Consider the following 16,383-nt stretch of genomic DNA (forward strand, 5'->3'; position numbering starts at 1 on the left):
TTAAGCTTTTCATGGTTGTTAAAATTTTGTACTTCTCTATAATTTTTCTTTTTTAAGCTTATCTGAAAAATTGAATAATTATTTAATGCCACTTTTACTTAAAATTAAACATAAAATAATTTTTAATAAAAGTTATCTTTTAAAAACAGAAAAACTCTAAATGAAAAATTTTTATTTTCATAAGTTATACCAAAACCAACCGTTTTATATATATATATATATATATATATTCTCTATTAACGCTCTTTGGTCGAACCCTTTAACTGCCGAATTTTTTAGGACGGCAAGAAAGATATGCAATTGAACCCCCCACCACGATGGTGACTACCATGCTGGTAATGAGTAATAGGATAAAGCAGTAACCATGCACTCAAATCTCTCTTCTGTTGTATCACTTATCCTTTTATGTATATCTGTTAGTCAGCTTGTATATATCCTTTAGTAATCATTCCTTGTCACCACTGGGTACAACGTGTATAGATATGTATCTGTTTCACATCAATAAGATATATTCTCTTTTGTCAAACTCTCTGCATACCTTATAATGAGCAGGTACATCATTTGTAGGAGCAAGTGGCCTAACATCTTGTGAAGTGTACACAACTAAGTAAAGCAAAACATAGAACATAATAATAATAAGAAGAAGAAGAAGAAGAAGGAAAGGATAATTAAAGATCCAAACATCTAATTGAGTTAGCACTTACATTAATAGGTTAGAGAATGCTGCAAATCAACAAAGCCAGCAATAGTATTATGCTTGGTAACCACAAGTAGCCTATAAGAAGCCTGATGTTGAAGTGGTTGTGGCGGTGGAACAGAGAAAACAACAGTGTAAACAGGTGTAGTAGGAGTCCGAACCACATGTGGTCTATGGTGACTTCCAGGCCGGTAACAAGCAGATACATCAACTTATCATGACTGTATTCCTATAAGTATTAAGTTGTGTTTATCAAAAAAAAAAAAAAAAATATATATATATATATATAGTAGTCATGTAAAGTTTCTAAACAATAACACCAGAACTAGAAGCGTTTACCAAAAAAAATCATAAGGCAATAAATCCTTGCCTTCTTGGATAATTTGTGTTACAATATTTTTATTGGATAATATTAATTAATAAATTAAACTTGACTGGAAAGAGCATTTTCTTTGTATATAAAACAAAATACTCGTTTCACTAATCTAATTTTACTTTACAAACTGTATGTGTTTCTGAATTTTGCTTTTTGGAATATTGAATGTCATACTAAAAGACATCAAACCCCAGTAGAAAGTGAGAAATTGGATTCATTCTCAACTTTTCAAAATTTGCATTCATTCTCCGATCAATAAAATGGACTTTTAATTTAGTTTATTAGCCAATTCGACCTCCACGTCATGTTTTATTGTTTTATATGGATTTTAAGTTTGTTGCCCTCCACTCTATGTATGAATGTGGCCAATGTCTATTAATCGACATGTTAACAGAATTAGAAGGAGCAAAAAGCCACCTAATTTTACTCAGATAGGTTACGCATCTAAACCCAATGACCAAAAGACGTAACTTAACTCAAATAGCACGCCTACGTATTTTAGTTATCAATAATGTTCGGTATGGAGCTCAAAAGTTTATATATATATATATATATATATTCATCTGTATGGAGCCAACCATTGAATTGCCTATTGGCTTTATTCAAAAATGTTTCTTCCAAGTTAAAATATCAGCATTTAAGTAGAAAGACAAATTTCAAACGTAATACCTTAATTAGGTTTGCGGAAGAACAGCTCAATATATATAAATGAATGTTATAAATTATATAACCATGCACTATAAATTAATCCCAATTTCGTATTCACATGTAAAACTTTATGTAAATAAAAAAAAAGGGGTTCCCTTAATCTAATGTATAGGGAGGTTTGTAGGGATGATATAATGGTGTTAATTTTGGTTACTCAAAATTTTTGGAGTGCAAGCAATTAGTAACGAAATTATTGATGACGAGGCTGCCGTGAATCCCTCCAATATGCCTCAATTTTCATTCGCTACTAGTACGTAGTAGTGCAACTTACAACTTGAGATTCAAAGCTCCTCAAGTTGTCAAAAAGAAATTGAAGTTCTTGAAAGATAAAAATGCCGGATGCCAAGTACTCAATGTTTGGGCTTGTACGACGATGACACGTGGACATGGTTGGGAGATTTTTTCAGCTTGTTTGGCCTTCTTCGGTACTTGGTGTTGGAAATATTGCTCTAATGCCATCTATGATTGTACGTAGTCTCACTTGTGCCAAGGTCCATAGATACCCATAATAATAGATTCGGTATATATGACAATCTTTTCCTTATATTATATGTTTCTTTTTAATTTTCCTGTCTATTATTAATTTCATTTATAAGCTCAGCTAACTTTCTTTATTTGATAGACATGGATGCAGTGGAAGGTCACATTGGAAGCTTCTAACAAATGCATGAAAATTTTTTAGCTCTTTTTTTTTATTATTATTTTTTGCTTAAAAATGCTTAGCTAATTTTTTTATGAATATTAAGTGCCATGCAACATATGCAATGCTTACATTTTCCTCCAGCCTGTTTGTCAATACCTATGAATATCGTCATATATACGTAATTACATATAGATATATAATCCTTTCCTTAGGGACAAGATCATCTGACACATTTTATTTTCTTGTTCTTTACGCATCGTGGTAGTCATATTTTTGGCTACAACAAATATTTTTTTCCCCAAAAAAAAAAAAAAAAGAAAGCTACACAACTTTATTATTTGGATGTTGATTTTTTAATCATTCTGTGCAATGAATTTTCAATGAAATTGTTACGTTTTTCTGATGAAAAGAAAACTTTATTATTGCTAAAGAAGAATGAAACATTACAAAAAATATAACTCGATAGTAATTAGGAGCTTTATTAACAACTAAAACATGGATGTGGTTTATATATTACATTCAATATGGATATAATATTGTATTGCAAAAATATATATAATTTTGTTATAATAGAATTGTATACATACGGATATAATTAATTTTTAAAATTGAATAAAATTATATATATATTATATTGTTTATCTATGAATGTATATATTGTAATTGAAAGGTTTTAGAATTTTTATATGCGCACCAGCCAACATCACACATACTCATTTATTGGGTTTAGTGTTCAATGATAGGGGAAAACAAAGTTTTTACTAACATTATAGTAGAGAATAGAGATCCATTGGTACATACTCATTTATTGGGTTTAGTGTTCAATGATGGGGGAAAACAAAGTTTTTACTAACATTATAGTAGAGAATAGAGATCCATTGGTACAATCTTTTCATTTATATCTTGGTCACCCATAAGACCAAAGAACATGTATTATGTTTTATGTCTCCAAGTCTAAAGCAATCATCGGAACCTATCATTTAAACTATTATATATATGTGTATATATATATATATAATGTATTATTAATTATTATATATGTGTATAATCAAATTTATTTCAAAATCTGTTCCTATTGGTGAAAATAGGGACTTTATAGATATCTGCCTAGAGATTCTTCCTTACTCCCTTCTTGACTATGGTTCAATATAAACCTTGTGTTCTTGAGCTTTAGTTATATACAGAGGCTTTGGCTATAAAAGGGGGTGCTTAGTGATTGCTTCGTGGTGGCTTACCGCACAGAGAGAAAGAGCAAAAGAAATAGACAAACAGGGTAGGAAGGAAATTATGCTCAAGATATACTGTTGCATCTTTGTTCTGTTTGCAGGTTGACCTTGATGCACGAGTGAGCTTGATCTTGAATTGGTTGTTCTTCTTCCATTTTACCAATCATACATCAGCTGAAGGAATAGCATACATAGCTGAAGGAAGTGAGCTAATGCATGCTTATGGACAGGTGAGTTTGATCTTGGCCTAAATGTTCTGTTTTGATGAGAATCTGGATTGTAAATAATCTAACATAATATTCAAGAGTGGCAGAGTCCAACAAGTTGGCAATTGGTTATGTATTTTTGTGGGATCCACCAATTACTTGTGCTTAGTTAAATAATTGGCAATCATTTGGAATAAACTAGGACACTTTAACCGAAACAAACTGCAGGCTAAGTTTGTCACAATATAAAATTATATTAATTTGGATTATGGAACAAGTCCAAAAGTACCCACCAAATTGTACATTCGAGTGTAAAGCTATTCAAATTTACCCAAAAAATAAAAATAAAAAACAAAAAACAAATAACAAATAACAAATAACAAATAACAAAACCAAAAAGTGTAAAGGTATTCAAATTTGTCTTTCATTTCTTTAATTCTTTTATATTTATTTTTTAAAAAAAATTTTCTGGCACCTAATGGTAGTTGGACTCCTAGAAACTACAAGGAAATGACCTCTCTTTCTCCTATTATTGATCAGACAATTAACAACAGAAACAATTAACTCTGTTTTTTCAGATAATTTATTTTAAATATGTTTTTTAAGATATATATATATTTTATCTTTTAAATTTTATATTAGAGAAAATTTAACTTTGTAATTAATTTTTTTGATTCTAACTAATTTTACTATTTTTAATATATTGGTAAAGAAACGCATAAACAGTTTTAACTTTTGAGCTTCTTCCGAGATATTATGTAAGAGTTGTGAGAATATCATGTTCATACGACGAATCGGAGACACCTCGAAATGTCTCTCTTTTTCTGACAGAGTCTGTCACTATGAAACGCTCAAGCTCTTGTGCTTCAACGTGCTTTATTAGCTTCGTACATATGCTCATTGTGTTCGGGAGTTCAAAGTTGACATGTACACACGGATTTGAGTCTCTCTTACAGCTCCCACAATCTGGGTCGACCAGAACTCGACCCAGATTCAAAAGGGTCTTCTTTCTGGCTGATTTTGGTGCGAAAGGAGATGGCATTGCTAATGACACCAAGGTAACAACTAACGAAGGCTTTTCGTCTTTTGGTTTTTACTTTTTGTGGTCATAATCTGTTAATAATCATCATTTCTAGTCTCCTAGATTTTCTTTTTTTATGGTTAGATTTTGGTTTTATTACAGTGATATACATTATTTCTATTTTTGGAATTTCTCAATAGAAGGAAATTACCGATTAAAGTCATTTATGCATGTGGGGCCTAATTTTCGAATTAGGATCGTTTTCTATTTTTAATTCAGAGCTATAGTCTGGATAAATTTGAGCATATTGGGTGCTTAGAGATTGAAGAACAATTTTTCATTACCTTGTTTGGATAAATTATTGAACAAGGCAACATGACCTGCATTTCTATAAAGCAGTTCTATGACACTGTTTGAAATATCACCCATGAGCTAATGGAGGTAGGGGAACGAGAAAGGGATTGGTTCCTTTAAATTACTTGCTTATGCTTCTGGAAGTAGATGAGGGAGCTCCATTCATGGAAGCTAACATTTACCATGCTTATACATTGTTGCTACATAAACTTATTAATATGGCAACATAAGCCAATAACAAAAGCAGATATATAGAAAGTGTGCAGCGGGAGATTTTTTTTTATAGGTAGCCAGTCTCTACTTAACTCGACTCAAGCTTTACTTACCCACGACTTTCTTGTAAATTATACATTGTTGGTACAGTACATAAACATATTAGAAAGAAAGCCATGTCCATTGATGGTATTTCCATTTTCTACAGGCTTTTATTGATGCTTGGGAGATGGCTTGTTCGTTTCCCTTGCGAACAAGACTTGTAATTCCAGTTGGAAGTACTTACCTCGTCTATCCTGTTAATCTTGGCGGGCCTTGCCGCTCTAAGGTTACTTTAAAGGTAGGAACCCAGTATCTTAAAGGGCTGAAGTCCTCTCTCCTCTTGGATGGCAATATTTATTTCACAATGTATCTTTCTCTTTCTTTATTCTTTCACATTGTCTATTGTTCTCTATGTTAACTAAAATGGATTGCATATCTCTGTAGATTTCTGGAACCATAATTGCCCCCAAAGATCCTGATGTTTGGATTGGTTTGAACCCTCGTAAATGGCTGTACTTTCATGGGGTGAACCACCTTACAGTAGAAGGGGGAGGGACAATCAATGGGATGGGAAAGGAATGGTGGGCTAGGTCTTGCAAGAGAAACTCAACAAATGTATTTCTTTCTTGGACCCTTTAAGTTGATGTTTCTTTTGTATACTATTGTACCTGCATTTTTCTAAGAGGCTTTCTTTTGTTTATGGCAGCCGTGTCGACATGCTCCAACAGTAAGTGCTGCTTTAGCTTGAGGGATCCAGTTATACCATTTATTTTGGTCCTTGTCTAAGAATATTACTTGCTTCTTGTGGTTATTCCTGATTTGGGATATCAACTACACTTCAGGCCATAACTTTTCATAGATGCAAGAATTTGAAAGTCAAAAACCTTATGCTGGTTAACAGTCAACAAATGCACATGGCATTTACCAACTGCATTCGGGTTTTGGCATCCCATCTTAAAGTAATAGCTCCTGCTACTAGCCCTAATACTGATGGAGTCCACATTAGTGCATCAAAAGGTGTTGAGATCAAGGAGAGTATTATCAGAACAGGTCAGTTATCCTTATGCAGCATTTATATCATTCAATCTTCTTGATCGTGTAATTAGGGTATAAAACATTTACTTCCTACTCTAAACTAAGAGATGAGGAATTGCAGTTTATCTTCTATTCATATTTCAATCTATGTTAGCAATCAGAGTGGCAAACAGTTGTAATCTTTTAGAAAATATATCTTAAACTTCACTGTTGTCTTTTCACTTGTGACTTCTACATGGATATAATTTTAGTAACACATGAAAAACCAGTTTACGAGGTTTGGGAATGGGAGATTTAGTTGCGCAAGTTTTATTATCTGAAGAATGGACTTTTTACCGGATTTCCAATCATAGCTATGAGGTTTCTGTTAACATTTGTCTTCCAATTTGCTTACCTCTCAGTTTTAGCAGAAATACGAACACCCAGATTTTGACTTTCTTGAAATGTAAAGTTAATTGAAAACCAAAGAAAAAAACACCACTGGAATGGTTTTCTTGAAAGATCACATCTCTTTCATCATCTTCTTAGAAATGTTCCTTTTACAAGGGTACAAGGCTTTTTTGGATATTTTTGGAGTTTATAAAAAATGTTCTGAATGCCGTTTATGCATTAAAGCTGAAGATCTTATACAGAGTTCTCTAACATGGTCCAGGAGATGACTGCATTTCTATAGTCAGCAATTCCTCACGAATCAAGATAAGAAACATTGTGTGTGGCCCAGGTCATGGCATAAGGTAAGAGGATTAGGTTTTCAGTAAGCTAAGAATATGGTATTAGAACTGCCTGTACTAATTTGGAACCATATCCATAGTATTGGAAGCTTGGGAAAATCAAAATCAAGAGCAGAGGTGCATGATATAATTGTTGATGGAGCTTTCATTTCTAACACTGAGAATGGAGTGAGGATCAAAACATGGCAGGTAATTTTCTTATCCAAGCTAGTATATCTGGCTTTTTCTCTCTCTGTAAAACGGAAGTCAAAAGTTTATTGAAATTTTGCTCTTTTCTATTCTTCAGGGAGGTAGAGGTTTTGCTTCCAGGATCACATTCCAAAATCTGTTAATGAAAAATGTATCAAATCCAATTATAATAGATCAATATTATTGTGACTCGTTGCTGCCTTGTCCGAATAAGGTATGCACTTGTTATAGGTGTTTATTCCTGCAGTTACAAATAGTTTCTTGCTGATAGAATGTCAAATGCAGACTTTAATGGGTTATCATGATTTACTTCTTCTTGTGCTGTGATCCTGAACCTCACATGTTATAAACAGCATCAAGTTTTTGACATGCATAGCTTTAACATCAATCGCATTACATTAACACTAATCCGGCTTATTGACTATTATGGAACTGCACCTTGTCTTAGATCTTTTATATAAATATATGGTTACTAACTGGAATTGTTCACACTAAAAGTAGTCGTATAAAAGTAGTATGTGTTATCCATTGAGAATGCAGACTTTGGCAGTGAAAGTGGAGAATATATCCTTCATTCACATTAAAGGGACTTCAGCTACAGAGGAAGCAATAAAGTTTTCTTGCAGTGATGACTGGCCATGTGAAGGTTTGTACTTGGAAGATATTCAGCTTCATTCATACAATAGGGGAGTTACAAGATCTTTTTGCTGGGAAGCTTATGGCTTGAGTTTGGGATTAGTAGACCCACCTGCTTGCTTTTCGTCCAGTGGAGGCTTCATTAAAGAGAAAGGCTTGTCGGACTCAGCCATTCATTCCTTCTGAAAAGAAATTGCAACGAAAGCCAAGCAGGTAAAATGTGGACCTTAGTGTATTTTCATCTTGCTCTCAAAGATCGATTGGTGCATGAAGCATTTCTTTCTTCAGCAGACCATGTACAGCCCCGCCTACACCACAAGGCCATGGTAACAGAAGGTCATTTATTATGGTAAATTTTGCAAATAACTTTGAATAATCATTCTCTAATGACTTTGTCGATGCTTTCTTATTATATATGCTGCAAAATCTGCAATATTATCTGTACAAAATACAGTCTATGATGTAGAGAAAATATTTGAATTAAAAGAAGAAGAAGAAGCAGCATGATGTCTTTGATCTGTTCTGCATTACCATCTCTATCATATGATAACAAGTAGCATTATTACTTCAGCACAGCTTGCCATTATGATAGCACGTTATTAATTTTGGAACGGCTTGAAACAATTGGAAGAGAACGTAGAGAAAAATTAAAGTTTCAAAAAAAGGCAAGGTTGGAAAAGAGCCTCAAATGAGTTCTGTATTTTATTGATATAATAGCCAGCTACAATACAACATTACAAAACTTCTAAAAAAAGAGCTGAATATATCCTCATCATCAAACTGTATTCTAGGTGACAGTCAAGAGTAGTAGGAAGACGCCATTGTCAAATCTCATTGAAGATAACACTTTCCTCTGCATCTCTTTTAATAAACTTGAAACCACATTACTGCACCAAAAAGCAATATTCAATTCCCAACAAATTGCACGTGTCCACCTCCAAGACCATAAGACTAACGGGGTCCAAGCTTGGGACACCCCTCTGCTAGAGGTAAATCCAAGTTCTCAGCAAATCTGAAAGTTCTTGGAACCATCTTATCAACATAAAGGGTTCCTTCCAAATGATCACACTCATGCTGTAATATACGAGCTTGCCACCCTGAAGCAACTATACTGATGGGCTGGCCATAACGATCAAAACCCTCTACCTCAACATCAAGGTATCTCTCTACAACTGCTCTGAATCCATCCACACTGCATAGTATCACCAAAGCAAACAGAAATGAAATAATTTTCTAAACAGGGGCATGAATATCATGGTCAAAGTTCTAATTAAGCTCAAGATACCAAACATTTTGAATCTTAGCAATTGCGATTTTGGAACAAATCAAGAAGCTTTCTGTAAACTTTTGGAGTCTAGAGCACACCATGAACAAAGTAATGAGAAATATCAAATTTACCTAATTGCTTCTTGGTTTATAGTTTCTACCACGATCAATTGTGACAGTACATATATGTCATCCAAGAGATTTTCAAAGCTCAAATGTTCTTTCATTTTACAAGCACTTTTCATTGAATATGATTAGCTCTGTTCATCTTTCCCAAAGAAAATGGAAGGTAGAAATACATCATCAGCAACTGAACAGCAGAATAAACTGAGCGCTAACACGGTAAAGAATGGAATCAAATAAGTCGTAAGATTTCATGAAAATGATATTGCCCTCAATTATTCTGATGACTCCATGTTTTTAAAAGATATCAATCTAGGTATTCTCTCCACTTAAAATGTTTAGGGGAAAAGAAGGCCAACGGTTCTCCTTAACACATCTATAAATGCCATAACTATAATGTGCCGCAGTTACATAATTGCAACGTCAATTGGTTTTTATGACTATAATAGTGATTAAAAAGGTCAAAACATATTTCTTTGCGGTTACCTCAAACACCCTTCGAAAAAGAAAGCTGTCCTGTTGCTCTTCTTTTTAAGTTTTGGGTTAATGATCACCTGCAAAAACCAATTAAAATATATGTAACAGTCAAGTTAAAATATTAGATACTAAAAAAGTTTTCATATGCCATTTTGGATACTCTCCAAAATCCCATACAAAGTGACATACCAGAAGATCAAAAGGCCGTCTGTCTTGTGCTTTGATATCTTCCTTTGGCGCGTAACTAATATATTCTTTTGTATCTTCCGAAACTATTATCTGCAAAGTTATCATCATTTTCAATATAAAAATAAAATGGTCTTATTATTAATAGGAACTAGAAAAATAACATTTTTCCAACAGTTTCTCAGCATCCAAACAAAACAAACAACAAGATTAAAAAAAAAAAAAAAAATTCAAAATTGGAACACCTGAGAGAAAGATGAAAATGAAATCCACACTGACCCTCAATGGAATTCCAATCTGAGGAGCTGCTAGACCGACCCCAGGAGCCTTCCGCATTGCCAAAACCATATCATCAATGATCTTCTGAATCCTCTCCGACTGGATTTCCCCAGGCTCCACTTCCCGAGCCGGTTCGTGCAAAACCGGGTCACCCGCTTTGACTATATCGGGCGAACTCGTCTTCTTCTTTTCTCCAAGACCCAGAAGCCATCCTGCTTTGGCAATTGACGGAGACGCAGAACTGTAAGTTCTCCGGGTCGTGAATATGGTATTAGGGCGTGTTTGTTACGCCGGACTGGGCAGGTCAGGACAGGACCCAGTCCCAGTCCGGTGTTTGGAAAGTGAAAATGGGAGGGGGACAGGTTTGTCCCGTAGATCATTTTATCCCAAATGAGGGGGATAAATCTGACCCATCTGGAGACTGGGTCACTTTTGTCCCACCGAGCTCTCTTCGAAGCATCTCTGGCCGCCCCCTTCGAAGCATTGTCGATCTCGCATCACCATCCCCTTCGAAGCATCTGGCCGGTGAGCATGTCTTCTTCTTCTGTTTCGGCAATCTTCCATCATCATCATCTTGTATTTTTCTTTGTTTTTTACCTTAATTTTTAGCTAAAAAATTATGAAATATTTTTGGGAAATGTCATTTATTGATCTGCGAAATAAGCTTTGATCTATTTATGTTAGGGCTTGATTTGATATTCAGGAGGAAGAAGCTTGATTTTGGAGGCAAACTACCCTTCGAAGCATTTCTGGCCGGTGAGTTTATCTTCTGCTGCATCCTTCCTCTGTTTCATCGATCTGCCATCATCACCTGGTAAATATGGTGTCTCGTTTACAGTCCAAAAACCTCCATAAATCTAGATATGAGAAATAAGTTTTTTGCTTTGTCATAGGCATTTTGTTCAATTTACATCGATATTGCTGGTCTTAGTCTCTTGTTAATCTGCTGCAAAAGTTCAAAAAGAAAACTTAAAAATGATTATAAAAGATTTTAACTTAGTCTTCGAACAAATTTGTATAAAGATTGCAACTTATTCATACTAAAAATACTAAAATGACATATGAACAAATTATGAATTTTCATAATAAAGAAAAGGACAAAAGACTGTAAAAAAGCTGAGAGCATGTGGCAGCTATAATCAAGCTATATGAGGGGACATAACGATAACTATATAATTGTGTAATTTTATATATTATTATTTCTCTACAGGTTATTTAAAGCTTGCATGTGCACTGTACTTTTCATAATTAAATTATACTCCCATTTTGATTAAAAGGAAGCAGCAGTATAGCTCAAAGGATTACGCAGAGGTTGGTGTGTTGACAATTTTAAGCAGCAGTATAGTACCTTATCTGATGCCAGGTAACTGTTCAGCTGCTAACTTCTAAAACTGGTTTCAGGTACAGCATTAAAACATCTAAAGTTTATGGGTTATCTAATTTTAACATGCTCATTTGTAGTTGTAATCCCTTTCAGAGAGTTTGAGCAGCAAAGGGAGCTCAGAGAGAGAGGTCTGCAGACTACATGTGATGAATCTGCTGGTAGAAAATTATTTTCTGACGATACCATCAATGCTCAGATGGACAAGGTCTATAACTATTTTTGTTTAATTTTCCAACTTTATGATATTGCTTATGAATTGATATTGGTTTTTTTATGAACTTTGTTTGCTAACATAAATTCTAACAAAAAAATAATGAACAACCTTTTTTTTTATAATTAATGCATGAACTGTTATTGAATTAATAATTTACAGCTGTATTCTTTTTGATTGAGAATAGATATATCAAAGTCTTTTTTCTAGGCTGCACTTTTTTTTTTGTATTGAAAGATTTATGTGTATTCTGATGCAAACAATGGTTGATCCTTTGTGGTACATATGCGAATTCTGATTGGAAGTATTTGAGTAAGTTCCCCTGAAAAATTTATTGGTTTCCTTTCTCTATAGAAAAATGATGCATCACTTTCTCTTATGCCTGACATGTCTCACATGTGACCTGACTTGTCTGGACCGTATATGAAGTATAAACTATTATATTACTGTTGTTGAGCTTAAATTGGAGGTGAGCTCGTTACAGAATCATGCTGATGAAATAGCATGATTTGGATTCTCTCAACAAGGATCTTGAAAGAAGGGCCGCTACTGCAGAAGCAGCACTGAAAAGGGCACGCTTGAATTACTCCATTGCTGTAGACCAGTTGCAGAAGGACCTCGAATTACTTTCTTCCCAGGTTCTGTCCATGTATGAAACTAATGAGAACCTTATTAAGCAAGCTTTTTCAGAATGTTCCCTGCCAAGCTTTCCGGAGTATGAAGAAATGGCTCAGAATCAGAAACTGGATTCAAAGGAAAGTCATGCTGCGAGACTGTTGCAGTGTCAGAATCAATTTCATGAGGAAAAGAAACAAAATTTAGATGCGGATATATTTTTGGAGGATTTGAAAAGATCTCTCCTCTTGCAGAAGGGACTTTACCAAAAGGTTGAAGAAGAAGTCTATGAAGTGCATTTATTAAATGTATATTTGGATGTTTTCTCAAAAACTCTACAGGAAACTTTGCTTGATGCAAGTGCTGACTTCAGGTTGATGAAAGATAAAATTAATAAGCTTACACAGCAGCTGGAGCTTTCAACTGAGTCCAAGGAATTACTGATGCTGAAGCTGCAGGATGCTACAATGAGGTTCACAATCTCAAGGAATACAAAAATGCCTGTGATACAAAATGCAACAGCCTGGCTCTGCATAATCAAGCTTTAGAAGCAAATTTACAAAATGTCACTCATGAAAATTGTCTTCTGGAAACAGCAGCATTGTCACAGGAAAAGGAAGCTCAAATCATGACCATAAAGGATAAAACTGAGGAATCTGCCAAGCTATCACTGGAGCTTAATGGTTTGAAATCAAGTTTGCAATCATTGCATGATGACTTACAAGCTGAAAGAAGTGTAAGAGATATGGCTCAAGTGTCCTTAAATGCAGCACAATCAGATAATCTTGTAATTAAACAGAAATTTGAAAATGATGTACAAAACATTATGGGTAAAATAGATATGTCTAGTGTCCTCGTGCAAAAGCTTCAGTCAGAAGTTAAGACTATTGCTAACAAACTCAAGATTAGCTTTGAAGCTGAAGAACATTATGCACAGCAGCACAGAGAACTTCTATCTGATTGGACAAAATCCAATATATATATACTGATGTCATATTTGTTAAAAGTGCAACTACATGTGACATTTATTTATATATCTATATATCTATATGTATGAATTGAAGATGGATATTTTTATGCTATTAACAAGTTCTTAATTAAATATTATGTCAATTTTTTTTATTTGTATTTAATTGTTATTCATGATTAGTAATTTTATTTTAATTGGTTTTGAAAACAATATTTTAAGTAGTTTATGGATGTTAAAAAAAAAATTACAAATGTGTCATAAATATCATTAAATTATTTTTATTATTAATTAATTGAACATATAAATATCTATACAAAACATATTAAATATAAGTAATAATAAAACTTTAATTAAATATAATATTTAATTTTTTTGTAAATATAAATATAATTTTAAATATTTTCATATATAACAAAAGAAATACTATAATTATAAAATAATCTAATCCAGTCCGATCCTGCACCAAACATGGGACAACTAGTCCAACATTCAGTCCAGAACTATACCAAACACAGTACTGCACTATTCGATCCCGTCCGATCCTGTCCGATCCGAACCTATCCTGTCCGATCCCGTCCGATCCGGATCTATCCTGCGTACCAAACGCCCCCCTAAGGTATTGTGGAAGACTCTGAAATACGATTGGCATACGCGTAGAGACTTCAGTGGCTGTGCGAAGGGTTGGGCTTCTGCTTTAAGGCCTGTTGGAGTTTTAACAGTTTAGGCCCTATTGGAAACCCATGTAGGCTTTTAACTGGGAAAATTAACAAGGACCCAAACTAAATATTAGCCCAACAAGTACCATGTTAGCGCAATGGCCTGATAAATAAAAGATTGGGCCTTTGAGCTTTTGATTTCTACTTAAATGGAATTAATGCAATATACTGAAGTATATTGCATCTATCATGATAAAAATTTCATTTGGTTTAGTTTAGTTTTTAGAACCATCAATTATGATAAAACCAATGGTATGATTTTGATAATTAAGATGTATTTTTCTTTACCCAAATACTAATAGATGGGTTCCATCATCATTTTGAAATCGAAAACTCAGTTATATTTAAATATAAATGCACACAACTTGTCTGATAGATGTTAATAATTCCACCATTTGAGATTTGTAATGATATGCCAACCTTTATTCTTTTATTATTATTTTTTTTTTTTACAAGAAAAAAAAAAGTCGTTTCTTTTTTCCAATTCAGTAAGTAGAGATGGCATTATTGTTCATAAAGGGCACGTCATAATAGTAAATTTGTTTACTTCATCCTCATTTGTTAGATTCCATAAACTTTTAATTTTCTTTGACTTGACCAAAAATAAAAACCTTGCATTTTTTAGATTTCCTTTCTACAGGGGGGAATCAGGGAAAGTTGTAAAAAGAGTAGGGTACAATTATGCCACTCAGAAACGAAAGAAAAGATGAAGTTAAAGTAGGGGCATAGAGCCCATGCTAGATGGGTATAGGTCACCCATGTGGGTGGCAACCTTACCTGCCATACCTTCTCAATGAGCACCAAACATGTGCTATGTCTCCCATCTCTTTTCCATGCCTGTTATTATTGGACAAATATGTATAAATATTAAATACCATTTTCCCTGCGCTGTACCCATGCAGTTTTTAAGATAGTTTGGCATTAGTTGCTCATTTCCACTCTCTATAATAACTCAACCACTCGTGCACGTGTCAATGCATATATATATTATCAAATATATATATATATATATATATATATTATGAGTCTGTTTGGGTTTTTTTTTTTTTTTGGTAATTAATGGCTTTGCCAATCCATCACAAATTCGAATGTGGACAGAAAAAAAATAAAAAAGTATAACCTTTACCAACTTGACTAATTACATCCTTATCAGATTGGTTTTTTTTTATTCTTATTTATGTTTACTTTTCAATCTTAAGTATGATCAATTAATCCACCTGTTAATATAAAACTATTTTACCAACAAAAAAACTTTAGAAGATAATTAAATTTCAATAAAACATATATGAATTTATATTTCATGAGTTAAAAAACAAGCATACACAAGTATATGACAAAAACTAGCAGAGCATTTGAACCCATATATTATACATATGATTCGTGATTTATATATTGTAGAAGAGTACCAAATAATAATATATGCTCACATTATTATTGTTTCTGTTATAGCATTTCCTATTGCTTGACTCGACAAAGTGGGAGCCAAAAACTAGGCACCTTTCGGTGTGGGATCCCATTTCTTAAGCCTCAAGAACAATTTGAATGGTTTTTCACGTGCGTTTTGGTTGTAATAATTGATTTGGCTTTTCAAAAGTCAGCAAAAGCCATTATTTAAATCCTTGACTATCAAAACCATTACATAAAAATAAGATTCTTTTTTTTTTTTTTTTTACATTGACTTTTAGTTTTAGTACATTAAAAGTAACTAAGAGGATGGGTTTTATTTTATTTTTTTTTTTTTTTGGGTGAATAAGAGGATGGGTTTTATATATATAAATAATGTAACATATTTGAATCTAAATCACGCTAAAGTTAGGATAAAATAAAAGATACCTTTGAATCGGATGGAGGTTAGAACTTACATATAAGAAATCATTTAGACAAAAAGAATTTGAGTACCCTCATATTGTGGGGAAAAGCATATTCACTTTTTAGTTTTTACCCTTTTTGAGTATAACTTTGAACTTGGAAATCAAAATAGGAAGCAGCCTATCACCTCAATTGTAGATAAAGACAAACAAATACATACGTACATATATATATATATACATATATGTCACATTTTGGCCTTATAAATAT

The 16,383-nt window shown here is 33.4% G+C and overlaps 3 protein-coding genes across 10 annotated transcripts; 2 read left to right on the forward strand and 1 right to left on the reverse strand.

Annotated features, from left to right (window-relative positions):
• Positions 1–1,840: 1,840 nt before the first annotated feature.
• On the forward strand, positions 1,841–8,604 carry LOC107408221 (probable polygalacturonase At1g80170). Of its 5 annotated transcripts, XM_048478042.2 has the most exons (11): positions 1,841–3,880; positions 4,657–4,914; positions 5,653–5,784; positions 5,931–6,101; positions 6,193–6,213; positions 6,329–6,536; positions 7,174–7,255; positions 7,333–7,441; positions 7,539–7,655; positions 7,982–8,290; positions 8,369–8,604. In XM_048478042.2, exons 1-10 carry the CDS (start codon positions 3,863–3,865, stop codon positions 8,261–8,263), a joined length of 1,398 nt encoding a protein of 465 aa, XP_048333999.1. In that variant the 5' UTR covers positions 1,841–3,862; the 3' UTR covers positions 8,264–8,290; positions 8,369–8,604. The 5 variants fall into 5 exon arrangements, with proteins under 5 accessions (XP_048333999.1, XP_048333996.1, XP_015871089.2 ...); XM_048478039.2 differs by having other exon boundaries at positions 1,842–3,880; positions 7,982–8,604; XM_016015603.4 differs by having other exon boundaries at positions 1,843–3,880; positions 4,569–4,914; positions 7,982–8,604.
• Positions 8,605–8,748: 144 nt separating this feature from the next.
• LOC107408292 (peptide deformylase 1A, chloroplastic) lies at positions 8,749–10,625 on the reverse strand. Its single transcript, XM_016015676.3, has 4 exons — positions 10,409–10,625; positions 10,133–10,222; positions 9,953–10,020; positions 8,749–9,269 (listed from the first exon to the last, which is right to left on the reverse strand). The coding sequence occupies exons 1-4, from the start codon at positions 10,475–10,477 to the stop codon at positions 9,029–9,031; spliced, it is 468 nt and encodes a 155-aa protein (XP_015871162.2). The 5' UTR covers positions 10,478–10,625; the 3' UTR covers positions 8,749–9,028.
• Positions 10,626–10,751: 126 nt separating this feature from the next.
• LOC132799246 (uncharacterized) lies at positions 10,752–13,700 on the forward strand. Of its 4 annotated transcripts, none has more exons than XM_060817122.1 (5): positions 10,752–10,984; positions 11,093–11,222; positions 11,686–11,771; positions 11,870–11,997; positions 12,531–13,700. In XM_060817122.1, the coding sequence occupies exons 1-5, from the start codon at positions 10,756–10,758 to the stop codon at positions 13,164–13,166; spliced, it is 1,209 nt and encodes a 402-aa protein (XP_060673105.1). In that variant the 5' UTR covers positions 10,752–10,755; the 3' UTR covers positions 13,167–13,700. The 4 variants fall into 4 exon arrangements, 3 of the variants coding, with proteins under 3 accessions (XP_060673105.1, XP_060673107.1, XP_060673108.1); XM_060817124.1 differs by having other exon boundaries at positions 10,752–10,933; XM_060817125.1 differs by having other exon boundaries at positions 10,752–10,933; positions 11,112–11,164; positions 11,693–11,771.
• The last annotated feature ends 2,683 nt before the right edge of the window (positions 13,701–16,383 follow it).

This window comes from Ziziphus jujuba, chromosome 1, assembly GCF_031755915.1.
Source record: "Ziziphus jujuba cultivar Dongzao chromosome 1, ASM3175591v1".
Lineage (NCBI taxonomy): Eukaryota > Viridiplantae > Streptophyta > Magnoliopsida > Rosales > Rhamnaceae > Ziziphus > Ziziphus jujuba.